At 41.9% G+C, this 16,476-nt stretch overlaps 1 protein-coding gene across 1 annotated transcript in view; it reads left to right on the top strand.

The window, feature by feature from the left end:
- The window catches only part of usp43a (ubiquitin specific peptidase 43a), a 104,725-nt gene that overhangs the window by 30,117 nt on the left and 58,132 nt on the right, over positions 1-16,476 (top strand). The window contains exon 3 of the mRNA XM_068726993.1: positions 3,031-3,134. Within this exon, the coding sequence (XP_068583094.1) occupies positions 3,031-3,134 (104 nt within the window). The remainder of the gene's footprint in view (positions 1-3,030; positions 3,135-16,476) is intronic.

Genomic DNA, 16,476 nt, shown 5'->3' with positions numbered 1-16,476 from the left:
ACACTGTAGCACTTAATTGGAAATCTTGTCCTGTGGCTTCACTCGGGAGCAAAAGTTGGAGATATAACTATTGATATACTATTAAGCAGTGACTTGAAGAACAATGAGTTTTTATGTTTTTAGAGAAAAAAACCCCATTGAAGTAAAGACAAGGCCAAGACTGGAGATGTGCTGAAGGTGGAGTTTGAAAGTAAACTGTCACACAGGAGATTTTTTGGTGCTTTGTGCTTTTGCTTCATTATATATTTTAGTAAAGAGCCATCCTGGGAGAAGATTAAAAAAGAAAGCAGCTCATTGTTGAAAGCGAATGCAACAGTGATTGGATTTAGTTTGAACAACAGTGAATCTTCATCATAGTTGGATTGTCCTGATACCGTTTCTTGCTGCTGTCTTATTTGTAATTCATGGCGATTGTGGTGATCCCACATCGTGGACAATAAAGTTTCTAACTAACTAATCTCTGAACCTATCGGCCTGACGACAGATACGACTCTGTGTTTGTATTTCTTGACGTTTACACTCCGATTAGCAACCTGAGATGCGAGACGACGTCTTCGACCTGGTTGTTTCACAAGCGATCAGTTCGCAAGCTATTATGAAACCAATGAAAAGCTAAATCACCATCACACCATAGCTGGTTGTTCCCAGATTGCATCCTCAGCGTTACTAGTAACACCTGTGTGCATTTCGTAAACTAACAGGTCAAATATCTGCAGTAAAAAAGAGTTCATGCTGACTCACTGGCGAGTGTCCCTACTGGGACATTTGAATGAACTGAGACATCGTTAACGATATTTGCTTCACCTGTGCTTTTCCGGTGTTTTCACTCGTGTCACCTTGGTAGACCTGTTGCTGTCCGTGCTCTGTGGGTGTGTGCAGACTGTACTTTAATTTGCATCTTCTTCACTTTCTTGATAGTTTTATTGCAACTCCGTTCCACCCAGTCTCAACCTGCCCAGAGTTGTTAGGCAGCGTGATTGAAAACACCTGTGTGGGTGTGCAGGGCCTTTTTAAACAAATCTGCCGTGCACAATTTGTCAATTCCTTTTCAGTGCCAACGTTTAGTGCCAAAGAACTAGTGTGACAGTATAGTAGAAGAAGAATGAGTGGAAGGGTGTTTTTTTTTATTACTGTAAATACAAGCTTTTATATAAGCGGCCCGAGAGGATGCCTGTTAACCTGCCTGAATCGTGCTCCTACAAACTTAACGATCGTTGCTGTGCACATGGGTTTTACCTTAAAGGTGCATTGTAGCTGCACTCTTACAGCTAAAAAAGAGAAAGAAAACCTGTCTTAAATTGTGTAGTTATAATCATGCGGCAACCCTACTGGTTCTGAAAAGGGAAGCCAATGCAGAAGTGCCTTAAACTTCATTTTCTTTCATTTTCTCTCATGAGCAGCAGAGAGCGACTGCTTTCGTCTTAGAACTTTAACTCTTTCACAGTTTGTGGACGTTGGTCATAAACTTTGTGGTCACCTAGAAATGCCCTATGCAGCGTTTGGGTGTACTTATGCTGCATTCAAGACAACCTTGTTTGAGTTCCATAGTTCTGACCTCCAAGTGACTAACTGATGCGTCTTTGCACACATAACTCTCAGCACTGCATTCTCTACATTTTTTGGGGTCGTTTTTTATTATTTCCAGAAAAAAGTTGTTTTGCTATTTGATAGCATATATTATCTTAAATAATACAAGCAGATAGACAGTATTTACGTTGCCTTTTAGTTGATGGTTTGCCATTTGCAATGTGCTCTTCAATTGTCTGACGTCAGACAAAAGCTTCTTCGTGAAGTCGGAACTCCGACTTCGTCCTGCGTTCCATTGTACTTTTTCTGGTAAGAAGTTACACATTTTGAGTTCTGAATTGTCTGGAGCGCAGCATAAGCTCCACCCTCTCGTGTCCCTTCTGGTTGCAAAAAAACCAAGATGGCGATGACCAAAGTGCCGCGCTCGAGGCAGTTTACAAATCAATGGCTGCCAATGGCTTTTTTCCTTCTTTTTTTTTTTACAAATATGATGCTCACAACGGAACTACATGCAGCAGCAGCAGCAGACCTTAACTGAACCGCTTGTGTGCGCGTCTGCCTGTGTGTTCAATTATCATTATGACCACCTCGTGTTCACTGACGGCTTCAATGTCAGCTAAACAAGATGAAGATTCGTCAATCTATTGCTCTGTTTCCTCGAGTCACAGTAGTCCATCTTTTATTCATCGGTGTCATTCTTTTATTCTTATGTTTGTCTTTGAAGTCTCTCTGCCCTCCTGCTGAGTCTGACGCAGCATGCGGGGCATCCTAGTCATTTAGTTTATTCAGCAGACATCAGCGTGACACCGGCGAGGATGGTTGACTTCTCAAATATTTCTCTGACTCCAAACTGTGTTGACTGATTAGCATTTAAACTTTCCCTCTCTTTCAGACAGATGAAATCCCCTCGATGCTGTAACATTTTATGATTCACCTTGTTTTTCTCCCCCATTTAATTAAATTGTCTCACTCTGTCTGGTTCTCCCTCTTAATCTATATCCGTATCTCTCTGTTTGATCGTCTCCTAGTTCATTAAAGAAGTTCATTTTTTGTAAAGTATATTGGCTCTAAATAATGCAGGCAAAGTCAAAGACATTGAGAAATTCTTTTAGCTCACATTTTTCCCATATCTGCAATCAGGTCTGGTTAAAGCTGCTATATAATACACGAGGGCTCATTGGCTTCTGTTAAAGAGAGTTTTGCATTATCTCTCCCTGTGCAACAAGAGAAGCGTCATATATCTGATGCCTGATATTGACTCAACAGAGTAAAGGCAAATGGGATACACTCCTCGCATGCAGCCTCAATTTTTAACAGACAGACAACAATGTATTTGTAAAGTCTTCTCTGCTGCAGCCTTAATTCATTTATTGTGGCTTGTAGGCAACTCGTGTTCTTATTTGATATCAGCCTGAAGATGATGATGTGTATTTATGAATCTGCCTGCAAAGGATGTTCTCGAAAATGTATTCCATGTCCACTAAAGCGATTATTTGTCTGCAGGGACCCGGTTCGTCGGAGGATCCTTCCAGCCCCAGTTCAGCCGGCACGCAGCAGCCTCGGGATCGACACAGTTTTGTCCACGAACACTTCCAGGCTCAGTACAGGTGAGCAGCACAGACGTGAGCAGCGTGCTCACAGATTGCTAACGTGTTTCTTTTCCTAACGTGGCAGATTGATGATCTGAAATCCAATCCTTTCTAGCCTCTCTAACTTTTAGGAATTTTAAGATGGTGGCGGCTGGACTGAAGGTTCAAGTCTGGTCGAGTAGATTCTGTAGCTATGCCGACTTTTCATCCAATCTTGAATTGCATAAATGAACTACAATTTGTTTTTTTCGATGTTTGTATCCGTTTTGGTTTCAGTAAAAAGTAAAATCCTTAAGGTCGGATTTATTTTCCTCATAGAAAATAAAAGCAAAGCAAAGTACAATTTAAGTAAATAATGACCTGAAGTTTGAGGAATGTCTGAAAGCTTGTGTTGTTGTCGTCGTCTCGCCTTCCACCAACGGTTAATAAGTACACGGGCTCACACCAGGGTTCAAGCACGGTGGCCCGAAAAAATGTTCACAGGGAGAAATGAACCCCTGCTCCACTGTGTGTGGTACTCCTGACGGACCGGGACAGACAGGATGCTCATATTCCTCACTGAAGCTTCGGAGCCCCCAAAACGTGTTCTTGTATTGTTTTGTTCTCTATTTGTTTTAGTGTTTTTTTTAATGATTTCAAGGGGTTTCATCTAAAAAAAAAAGAAGACATTTCTGTCAAAAGCGTAAAACTCATAACAAATTTTCCATCTCAAGTCCCTGATCAATTATGCAGCAGGCTTTCCACCAGGCACTTTATCTAATGTCCTGAGGTTGTGTTTAACTAAACAGGGTGCCATACATACCATTAAAGAGAATAGGTATTCAGCACCTGTGGGTAAGAATCAGTAGCTCGAGAAAGTAGGTCAGACAGACTTGAAGGATTCATGGGATTCGTCTTTAGCGCTGCCTTCTGGCTCTCTTGGCTTCATTCACAGAGTCAGAAACTGAGGTTCTCTGCTTTAGTAGCCCCTCCATTATGGAATTGACTCAAGACCTTTTCAGTAATTTCTTCGGCACACTTGACGGCGCACATTTAGTTCACCTCTTACCTTCGCTTTCCACTTGATTCCAGAACAATAACAATGATATAAGCTGGTAAATAAAGAGAAAATGGCAGATTTTAAATTAATGTTGTATACTATCGGAGTTCAGGTGAGGGCGGCTGAGCTTGAGCAGCCAAAATATGGATACAATGTGACCGGCAGCCCTTGGTTAAAAAGCTAACGCATTGAAGCATTTCGCTTCTTATTCCGCCCAACTCATAGAGGGAAGGTCTCGAAGTAGATTGCAACTTTTTTTGCCAAAGATTTGCGCCCGTACACGGTAATTGAGAACCAGAGCTTTCGCGGTATGTTGCACACTTTAGAACCGAGATACAACATTCATCTCAACGTTTTTTTATGGACTCAGCGACCAAACTAAAGCTAAACTCCTGGAATCATTGAGGAAAGCGTGTAGGATGGTAGTTGAATGTTTCCCTGGTTGTTCAGCTCTGTAGGAAATTAATAGATTTTTGCCGAGTTTGGGCATCTGTTTACAGTTTACACTTAATAACTCAAGTTCGACAAGCAAAGGCGTATATGTGTGTGTGTGGGTTGAGGGAAAGATCACACCCGAACCAAAACAGACGTGACTTCGGAACAAGCATGAACAGGTGAACACGTGCCTGTAAACAAAGTGAATCCTGTGCCTCTCCAAGCTAGTACCTCCACATGGAAAATAACGTACACTCTGGGAATGGGACACATGATGCTCACAGTCTGAATAGCCAGAGTAGCCCATGTAGCCCAAACATGTAGTCATGTTTGGTCCGACACACACAGTCGACCCGCAGCAGATTAGCTCGCGGGCCGATCAAGAACGAGGTCAACCCCTGACACTCGTACGGTATTGACCGGCACACTGCCAGGTTAACCAGCCGTTCATTCGTGGGATCATCCCATTCCCTCATCGCCGGAGGATGGATTGAAGGCTTGGAGGCGGACTGTATCCCTGTGGACGCTTGTCTCCCATGATGCTCTCCGCCTGACTTATTGAAAAGGGCTCGCGCTGAATCAACTCGCTGATTCAGTAGGAGAGACCACCGGGGGGAAGATGTTTGTTGACCATCTCCTTCTGTCTTTTTTTATGTTCTTTCACACTGATTATAGCAACAACACTCAATATCAAATATGAAATACTTTTAATTTTGAGGCTGGTAGAGACGCCAGAGGTATCCTCTTCTCCCAGCACAGTTATGGTTTAATGGAATGCATTAAAGCTTAATAGAAGAGTGAGAGTAAACTGTCACATCTACTGGTTGACTCATTCATTCTTAAATACACTGATAATGAGTCCCATTAAGAACTACTTCAAGAAACACCACATGAACTGCTGGGCTTGGTTTAAATTACTTTCACATTTACCCAGACTTGAATGATTTAAAATAACAAATAGTGATAGCATTTACCCTTTAAAATAGCCTGTTAACTTAACTTAAGCTAATATCTTGTGCTAATTGCTAGTGCTAACAATGCTAGCATACACATACCCCAGCCTTTCATCGAAACTCAAATTCAAAAGAATATGTATTTTTACACCATAACACTGGTTCCTAAACCTAATCATAACAATAGTCAGCATGCTATTGATTAGCAGTAGCAATTAGTGCTCGCGGTCAGTATTAGCGATTCACAGGCTAATTGAAAGGATATAACGCCTATCATTAGGTCATTTAAAATCTGTTAAGTCCAGCTAAATGTCAAAGTAACATAGACCGAGCAGTTCATGGTGTGTTTTTTATTTTATTTGCTCAAGCGTAGCATGAGAGCATAGTGGATAGTTTAATCTAAAGTTGGTTGGAAAAACGATAGACGCTACCGGATGTGAGTCGTGACGCTCAACCCTCACAGCTAGCATCCAATCACAATCAACGTTTCACCCCGCCCAAATTCGCCAGTTAAACAAATCAAATCAGGTTGAAATCACGGTGGGGGGGATTAAACGTTTGCCGTTGAACCCCGCCCCCTTTTTGCAGCCTGCAGCCAGGTTTTCCCCCCTCAGTGGTCTCTTGCAATAAGAGAGTGTGTGTCACTTCCCCCTGCTGACATTTAAAAGAAACACGACTGGATTACATCAGTGTTAGCTCCACACAAAGCACTCAGACTACTTATTTATAGTATATATATATTAAATATTGTCAAATGTTCCATATACATAGAAATGCATTATCATCTTCAGTATAAAAAAACTGCCATCATGGTCTTATAATTGTTGGATTTAAAATAGAATCACTATGTAAATTGTAATGCTGACAATAAGTGACCCTACACACACACACACACACACACACACACACACACACACACACACACACACACACACACACACACACACACAAACACAAACAAACAACCCTCATCCTTAAGTAGTCTGAGTTTTTAGTGCAGCAGCGTCTTATTTTTCCAGTTATTTTTCTCCTGGTGTGTCCATGAGTCATTACTGGTTGTAACATCCCATCCCAGCTAACAAGCTTACTGTGTAACTGCACACCGCAAAATGTGGGACTGTGGGATTCACCTGAAGGGGTTTTGAGTAAGATGTGGATAAATATAGAGAGAGGAAGAGAAAGAAGAAGCAGAAGATGAGATTTTTCCCTGCAGGGCACCTGCCTCGTGTGTTGCAGGTTTTAAGGACAGTTATGACAGACAGAACAGGCGTTTCTCATTTCTGTTGTGACGTTGCTGGAGGCGATTACAGTCCTACTACTACATAAATAAGTTTATGTAAATGCATAAACAAGAGTGTAAAGAGCTGCAATCAATTGCAGCGTAATCTGCTGATCGTTTAGTTAATAATAGTTCATAAATTGTCTGTACATTTTCAAAAATGAATCACAATTACCTATAGGTGACATCCTAAAATTGCTAATTTTTTAAATTCAAAGATATTCCATTTACAAGTATATAAAAGAGAGGAAACTGAGCTGTTGTGAGGAATAAAAAAAGCGGCCTCAGCATTTTTGCTTTACAAACAGCTTAAAACAATTAAGGATTGATTGATTATCAATGTCAGTTGACTACTGGATTGATTGGCTAATCCTCTAATTAAGTTTAGTACTTGAAAAATATTTTTCATATTGATCTTTTCATACTGATATTCCTCTCATATACTGATCTGTTGCTATTTTGCACATACTCTAAATGCTTTTTTCCATATTTGTATGATACCGTCAATCATGTGTTTCTACGTATAACTGTTAGTCACAATATTCAAGAGTAAATTACTATATTACTGAGAAGCCCTATTGAGCAGTGATACGTGATCATTAGTTTAAAAAAAGGTGAACAAATCTCTTCAAACATAGGCATTATTTCATATAAAAACCTGCAGATAAAAGACCTGACTCTTCTACATCTGGTACGTTTACGTCACAGAACAGTGATGTTCATTAATGTGCGTATCCCCGGTCACTTTATAACTACATTCAGAAATGAAGAAAACAAGCTCACCCAATCTTCATTTCTTCACTTAACAATTTCTGTTCCATCTCTTACGGCCTCCACTCATATCATAGAAATAAAAAAAATGTGTTATTCATCACTTACATTACTTTCTCAGTCCAAGACCTTAACGAAGTGTTGACTACTCCGCTACAAAACGCATCACGAGCACAAGTTACGCTCTAATTGAAACCGCCGAGTGTTGATTTGTTTCCAAACTCTGCGGCAGCATCATCCCCGGTGACTCACTCTCATTTAATAAATGATGGTTTGGAATTTGTTTTCCACTCTGGGTTTCATCAGACCTTTCTCCATTGTAAATATGCCTTTTATGCATTTGTATTCTCACCACATTAGCGCGTCTCAGCCTGAGCTGGTTTCAGTCTGCTGAGTCGGGGGACCTTCATGTGCTCTCCTCCTCTTTATTTTGTGTAATCACTGGGGAGCCGGAGTCACTCTGGCTCTAAATGCACTCCAACAAAAGAGCAATCGCTCACTCTCAATTTCGCAGCGACTTATTTTTGTTTTCTTTGTTTCCTGGCTCTCGTCTGTCTCCGTCTCCATCTGTGTGTCTCTCTCTCTCGCTCTCTCTCTCTCTCTCTCTCTCTCTCTCTCTCTCTCTCTGGCCTTCCCTCCTCCTCTCTCTGCCTCTATCACTTGGCTGATCTCTCTTTCTTCCCTCGTCTTCCTTCCTGATTCTTTTTATATCTCACAGAGATGCTCCTCAGAGGCATCCAGTGGAGTCGTCTGATCTGAATAAATGTTTGCGATTAGAGGCCGGGGCTGTCTTGTGGTTTGGGCTGCCGGTGTGGGAGTCGGCACTGAAGTTGCTACGTTGTGCCGCGGCGTTTGAATGAGTCTTTGTCAAAAGCCCCCCCTCCTCCTCTGTCTGTCGCTCTCAGTTTGTGGCATCTATTTTTAATGGCCTGGGAGACGTGCGGAAAGCCCCGGCCTCTATCTCGGTCTTGACAAACAAGATAGTTGATGATGGTTACTTTGTTTTTTTTTACATCACAGTGGCCTTTATTTGGATGCATATTCAATGTGAAAGCGTTTGGGATATTACACAGTTTGTATAATACATGTTGTCAGATACAAACTAGAGTTTTTATGATTTCCAGGTTTACGGAGCAATAGAAACAAAGCCAGCTGAAAAATACAGAGACGTACATCGTTTTTCTCAGTCCCTGACAAGTTGCGCCGCGAGCCATAAACAATTTATGTATTGTAGCGTGATTTAGATATACGGTGAAATCTGTCCAGCATGAGACGTTCTCTCCACCAATCATATATTTTTACGCCAGATCCTTTGAAGACTCAACACTTCATAGGAGAGTGCAAACTTTCTCTCATCTTCAAAGATGGTCCGCAGGGGCTCCACTTTTTCCACCCAGGTTGGGATGGGCTCGCGTTGACCCTCCGTCTGGTCACTCCGATCCGCGGCGCAAAATGTGGCCAGACTTTGACCTCACTTACTTTGATTTTGACGCTTTCACCACCAACAGTGACTTACGCACGGCGCCACTCTCTCTCCCCCCCGCTGGTGTCACCCAGCTCCTTGCAGTACCAGGCTTTGAAGTGGGTGCTAGCCGGTTAGTGCCGGGCAGTACAAAATGGGAGTGATTCTTTGATGTCCTTTATCCCTTTTTATTTTGCAAAAACACGTCATTTGCCACCTCACTTTTGAGTTATACAGTAGTTTACAGTTACACACCAGTGAGTAACCACTGGAGCCTAAGATGACCTCTTAATCATAGACTGTAAGTAAGAGGTGGATGTAGTCACCGTGACGCCACCCATTGTTTTGGACTTTTGAAGCATCAAGTTAAACATTTAGGCTGCCGCCATCTTGCTTTTTGGCCACCGCCATCTTGCTTTTAGGCCGCCGCCATCTTGCTTTTTGGTCGTCGCCATCTTGTTTTTTTTGCAACCAGAAGTGACACGAGAGGGTGGAGCTAAGTACAACCAATATCTGAATAAGATATTTTAGAACGAATAAACTTTGATGAACTGAAAAAAATACACTATGAAAGGGTTAAAGTTGCAAGACAATTTACTAAGACTTGAAACTAGAGATTGAGACCATAAACTCAAATTTACAATGTTTACTGAGGGAATAATCAAGTGAGAAGTAGAGTCATTTTCTCATAAACTTCTATACAATCTGACTTGTTTTTGCAACCAGAGGAGTCGCCAATAAGAAAAAGAGCCGAGGCACAACTTTCCATCTCCCCACTCTCCATGGTCTACCCTTCTCCGGTGCCGTGTCTGTGTGTTTGTGTGTGTTTCCTGGTGTCTGAATCGTATTAACTTCTGGGACTGGCTTTATACAAGAGTTTATATTCTCAAACTTTTCCTGTCTGGGATCCAAACTGTATATGTTAAAGTTCAGGCCTCCAGATTCTTGGCTCATTAAAACACACCAATACTTTTCCACTGTGGAGACCCACCAAAAAATCACCTGTGAAACCCAGTCCTGTGTGTGTGTGTGTGTGTGTGTGTGTGTGTGTGTGTGTGTGTGTGTGTGTGTGCTACACTGCGCACAGACATACACACACACACACAACGCTGGCTGGCTGGAGCAGGGAGATACCATGGAAGAGTCACTTGTTTGGAGAATCGGTTCCATCTCACATACTAGAGCTGCCCAATTTTAAATGTTGATGGAAATGTTTGTCCCATAATGCAAAACACAAGGGACATGTAGCAACTACCTACAGCAGAAATGAACTTTTAAAAAATGGATCTTTAGACACTTTGAAAGCATGACACACACTCAGAATGATCAGTGACAGAGCGACTCTGCTTACATCGTTATTGGCTTTTTAAGGGCTGCGGTTTTTCATGCATTTTGTGGGGTTTTCTGTTCACTCACTTTGAACACTGTGCGGTACGAGATACTTCCAGTGTTTTAACTCAGCGCAGTTGGGTGACAGCTGACGGACCAGACAACCAAAGGATCTAACTCGAGATAACCAATACCCGGAGGATTACATCGAGACATCCTTTTCTACATACTTTCATATTATTATTGATTTGTTCGACAACCAGCTAGTTCCTGCTTGTCAACTTGAAAAGTGAGTCGTGTGTGCCCAGGTGTCTTCTGTTCCTTTTTCAAGAGATTGACTGCTTAACTGTTTACCAGAAAGAACTCAAATTCACTCTGAGCATTTTGCTAAAAGGAAACTCAGTGAAACGGTTTACCGTAGCTTAACAGTTTACCTCAGACAGACTGCCAGATCCAGGTAGTTGGTCCTCTGCTTATGCAAATCTATTCAAACCTTTTTATTGAAAAGAAAAAAGTGCAACTGTCGCAAATTCGCATCACTGCCGGTTTTGAATAGTTTTGATGCAAATTATTCACCGGCGAGTGTTTCTGTTTTCATGTCCTTTTATTCGTCCCAACCCTAGTGTGTAGAAGCCTTAAGAGGGAGAATTAGAAAGAGAAAGAGAGAGAGAAAGTACATTTGTATGAGATTTAACGTGTGAGAGAGTCTCAACCGCCCCTTTAGCAGAGTTAATTTCCCCTGACAGGGGGTCTCTACTCGCACTCTCTGATAGAGAGAGATGAGTACCCTCCAATCCACAGCCAGTGACACATGACTGACTGACAGCCGAACAGAAGAAGTTTTACTCTCTTGAGCTCTCTCTGTCTTTCACTCCCTGGATGAGCGCTGACCTATAGACAACTATGGTATACAACGCAGCCCTAAGTTTGCTGTGGCTGGAGGTCACATTTTATTCAGCTTTTCATTTAGAATCATTGCATCAGATCTGTAGGATTTGTTCTTTGACATCTAATGTAGGACAAGCTTGAGGCTGTGCAGTGACGCTTCACCGGTAACAATCCAGCCAGGTGTTATAAATATGCGCTCTGCACAAAACGTGGTCGTTCATCATTCACACCAGGCCTATGTGGGGAAATAAATATGTTCACCCACATGTTTCTTGACATCAAAGCATCTGGTGCTGCTGTGGCAGCGTGTTGTCACATGTTTCTCTCTAAAAAGATCATGAAGAACTCTCGGTGTGATTATTGGCACCAGCGAGGGAAACTAGATTAAAGTGTCATGATATTCTTGACCTTTGTCTTTCGAGAGCAGATTGTGTCGAGTAATGTTTGCTGCTGGTGAATGTATCTGGTATCTAGGTTAAGTCTTCAACAGTTCTTCAATAGTAAATAAAAATAAACACCCAGAATTAAACTTTTATGAGAGGAAAGGTTTTACTAAAAGGAATGTTTTGTTTTTTTGTAGTTCTGTTTACTCCAAGTGTAAATACCAGCAACCAACTTTGCACCTGAGCCCAGGCCTCCATCCATCACTGTCAGCGGAGCTGTCGGCCGACACCTTAAATAAGGTCCGGACTGCTGAGACTAAACAATCAGGTTTCTGTGACAAGAACATTTGAGTTTGGTTGCTGCTGGGACCCAAAGCTGTGCACCAGAATCATTTTTGAGTCAAATAAAACTTGGAGAAAAAAAGTAAAAGAAAAACTGGAACGGATGAAATTGTAGCCGTTACCAAACTTCAGTCTTTAGGACTCTGCAACTTATATTTCTTAACATTTGTTTCACACATCCATTGCTGCACATGACCTGGCAGTTATTTTTAAATTATTAGTTAGTCTCAGTTAGTTTTAACCCCCTAAAAATGCATTTTCACACTTGACTGTTGACTGGACGAAATACCAACACAGATATACTAATAATAACACCTTTAAGTGAGTACTTTTTTTTTTTTCTTCTGTGGGCTGTCAAACACATTTCAAGCAAACCCTGCAACTCTGACAACATCAGCTCATCCCTGACACCATAACTAACAGATCACACAACATGTATACCGTGTGTGTCATATGGCAACACCCTGATCTATTTGGGGCCACAGCACCCACATCGTTCCCTGTATTGTGCTGCAAAGCTTCTCAATTTAGAATAACTGTTAAAAAAAGGCTGCATAATGTTTCGCGATGCTGCCGGTGGAGTGTTATTTATTCAGCCCTCGAGCAGATCGGAGGGATGCTGAGCAGCTCCGCTTTCTTTCGTGATGAATAAGAGCAGCTGCTGCTGTGTTGTGCGTGCGCCCGTTTGTGATTCTAGGTGGTACAGCTCCAGGTGTTGGGTCCAAACTAAAGGATGGAGGTCTGTTGGTTTGACACCTGAACATTGCTCTGTCTATCATAAAACATCAGCAGGAATACTTATCTCCTATTCTCTTCCTATTTTTTTTTGTTTTTGTTCCCGCACGCACACGTGTGAATTTAAGTGTAAGTAAATGCAGAGTTTTGGGTGTGTGAGCGAATACAGCCTGTCAGTTTGCTTTTCCCGTGTACGAACTGGAATCATTAGCGAGCCCGTGACTGGCTGTCACGGCACAATGGTTGCAACACTGACAGCGAGGTAATGCGGAGTTTGAAAAACTGGTGTATCATTTCCAGCGTATTTGTACATTTGACAAGTTTGCATCGACACAAACTTGGAAGCAGCTCGACTGGCAGAAATGATAGTGAGACACCGGGAGATGAAACGAGCATCTGGCTGCACACGTACACACACACAGGCACGAATGTGATCGCACTCTCTAAGCTGTCAGCGTTAAGAGAACGTTATGCTGCAACATTGGAATAATTTTCCTTCAAGTTCAAGTCAAACAAATAGATATCAACGTAGGTATCAACAAACTGCCTTAATGTTTTATAAACATTAAAGATTCAAATTCAGCAAGTTATTAGCAATATCCACATTTTTTAAAAAGTTCAACTTCTTTTATATAACTGTGCTTAACTCAGGCGGCAACCTCCAGTTCTGAAAAGTGAAGCCAATGCTAAAGTGTCTTAAACTTTAACCCTTTCATAGTGTATTTTTTTCAGTTCATCAAAGTTGATTTGTTCTAAAATATCTTATTCAGATATTGGTTGTACTTAGCTCCACCCTCTCGTGTCACTTCTGGTTGCAAAAAAAACAAGATGGCGACGCCCAAAAAACAAGATGGCGACGGCCAAAAAGCAAGATGGCGACGGCCAAAAAGCAAGATGGCGCGGGCTAAAAGCAAGATGAGTTTATGGTTTCAATAGCTAGTTTGAAGTCGTCAGTCCACAAAGCAATAGGTGACGTCACGGTGACTATGTCCACTTCATATAAACTATGGTTTCCATCTCACATCTTTAAACCTTTTACAGTGTGTTTCCAGTTCATGAAAGTTAATTATAACATATGTCTTGCTCAGCATTCGGCTGTACTTAACTCCACCTTCTCGTGTCTTATCTGGTTACCAAAAAACCCAAAATGGCGACGGACAAAAACCAAGATGGAGACAGCCGAAATGCCAAAATCAATACTTCAAAATGGCAGTCTACGAATCAATGGGTGATGTGACAATGACTATGTCCACTTCTTACATAAAGTCTATGACCTAACTACCAAAGGATGTCTACAGAAAAAAACTGCTGCATCCGCATTTTGAAGTTTGTTTAAAGCTTATTATCTTCTGAAGGATAATTGGTTTCCCTCTGATGGAGACACTCTACCATGTCTGTCAAGTTGCCTCAAAGAAACTGCCAGAGTTAAAAATGTAGTGGTTTGAATCGGTGCTTCAATGTTGGCTAAATGAGTGCAGTGTGACACAGCACACACACAGCCACCAAATTGCATTAGATGATCTCACGTGAATAAAAGGATTATGTTCCAGCACTATGAGGGGATTATGTGACTCAAGAACAAACTGAACATGGTGTTTTCACACGTCAAGGCTCGATTACCGTCAGGTTTTAAGGAAGGACAACAGGTTATTTGAGGCCAGGAGTCGCTCAAGGTTTGTGAAGATAAAAGCAAAAGCATCACTCACACCAGGAATGTGCTTAACTGGAAACTTGCAGCGGATTTGTAGTCACAGCTACATTTCATTGTATTTGCTTATCCATTCCCACGCTATTTCAGTGTCAGACTACTGCTTGTTGCCGTCACACAATCCTTTGAGAGACTCCTGGTAGTATTTGCAGTGAAGACATACTGAGGACTTATTGTGCTATTTTGTACATTTGTCTTTAAGGAAAAGTATAACATTTGTGCTCATTCCCGTCTTTGCCAAGAGTTAGATGATCGATACCACTGTGTTTTTGCAATAATAGAAAGCTGCAGTCAGAAGTTAATTAGCTTAGCTTAACATAAAGACTGTACATAGAGGCTAGGCTAGCTCTCTTCAACGAAATCCACCTACCAGGACCTCTGAAGTTCATTGATTGTTATTAGTACGTTTGCTTAGTTCATAAAAAAAAAAAAAAAAAAATGTGGAGGGCAGTTACTGCATCTGGTCAAGAAATAGCGTGCATATAACCCTCCTGAAAAATGACACGTGTAAATACAAGTAATATAAGTTATTAGTGAGCTTTATTTACCCCTGTTTTTAGTCTCTAAAGTGTAACTGTACCACTGCATAATTTAAAAAAATGCAAAAAGTGTCCATGGGGCTGAGAGATGAAACCACGCCCATCTCAGTGTGGCGAAAGCCTCGACCCAGCACTAATGTAGCTTAGAATACAGCCATTTGGCATGGGACACTGGATTTGATGAATTCATATTTTTTTTATCAGGCCACAAATGAGACAAGAATTACACCGTGAAAAGTCCAGTGAAAAGATCCACAAACCAAAAGATCCTTTAGCCGGGGCGGTCCCTCCGCCTCGCTCCCCGCCGTTGGGAGACTACGGGCGGGCCCCTGCTTCGGAGATGTAGCAACTCCACATCAGCCAGCGCGCCTCCGTCACCAGAGCAACCTCGTTCTTTCATTTCATGACGTAGATTTGGCCCAAACGGTCGACTTTATCTCACATTAGGGCCGATTCAAAACAGTAGCGTTTTGAGGCATTTTCATGAAAACCATGTAAGGTATGGTAAGAAATGTCAACATTTTGTCAGCGTCGATGTGTTTCATCACAGTACACTCATAGCATTTAGTCTACAGCTTAAAAAACACACATTTAAGTGTGCAGTTACTCTTTTAAGCTAAGCTAACCAGCTCCTGAAGCATCATATTTAACACATTACATTACAGTCATTTAGCAGATGCTGTTATCCAAAGCAACTTACAATTCAGTATCTATCTATTCACCGTAGGCACAGCTACGGGAGCAATTCTGGGGTTAAGTGTCTTGCTCAAGGACACATTGACATGAGACTAGCAGGTGCAGGTGCTGGGGATCGAACCGCTGACCCTGTGATTGAAAGGCGGCCCTGGTCTCCACTTATCCACAGTCACCCCAAAAGCCTTGATCACACAAACGTGACAGAGGTTCTTCTGAAATGCGACAAGAAAGCAAATAAGCATATTTCCCAAAAATTCCCAATGTTTTCCTCCAGATCCTTATGAGGTTGCTCGATACTTTTTGTCTTTCGCTGCAGATTTTTGCTGACACCAGCCCATAGGTTGGGATCCCTGTTTTTTCCACCCTCATGTCATTCCTCCACTCTGATCAGCTCCACGCCCGTCGGCTCAAAGACCTTGACGGGTCCTGTCCATGTCTCTTTTTTTTTTTTTTTCTCCCGTCAGCTTCGCTTTCTAGTTTCCGTCAACTCGACTGTCGTGCTGCCAACCTTCTGTTCATTTTTAATCTGCTCCCACTGAGCCCTGCACTTTGTTGTCTTCCTCTTCATCTCCGTCTCTTTGCTCTCCACTTTTGTTTCCTCTGCCTGTCCCACCTCTGCCGCATGCTACCCTTCATTTTAGTCGAAGTCATCTTTGTTCCTTTCCATTCCGCTACCCTCTGTGCCTTTAAATATCCCATCCACCTTTCATCCTGTGCCTTTCCTCTCTGCTTTCTTCTCTCTCCATATTTCTCCTCTTCTCCTCTACAGTTCAGTTTGTTCTTGAGGATGCAGCCTTTTTT

This window comes from Cebidichthys violaceus, unplaced genomic scaffold (genome assembly GCF_023349555.1).
Source record: "Cebidichthys violaceus isolate CVI_PGR_0920_01 unplaced genomic scaffold, fCebVio1.0.p SCAF_4, whole genome shotgun sequence".
Taxonomy (NCBI): Eukaryota; Metazoa; Chordata; class Actinopteri; order Perciformes; family Stichaeidae; genus Cebidichthys; species Cebidichthys violaceus.
This window is presented reverse-complemented; position numbering and strand designations above follow the sequence as displayed.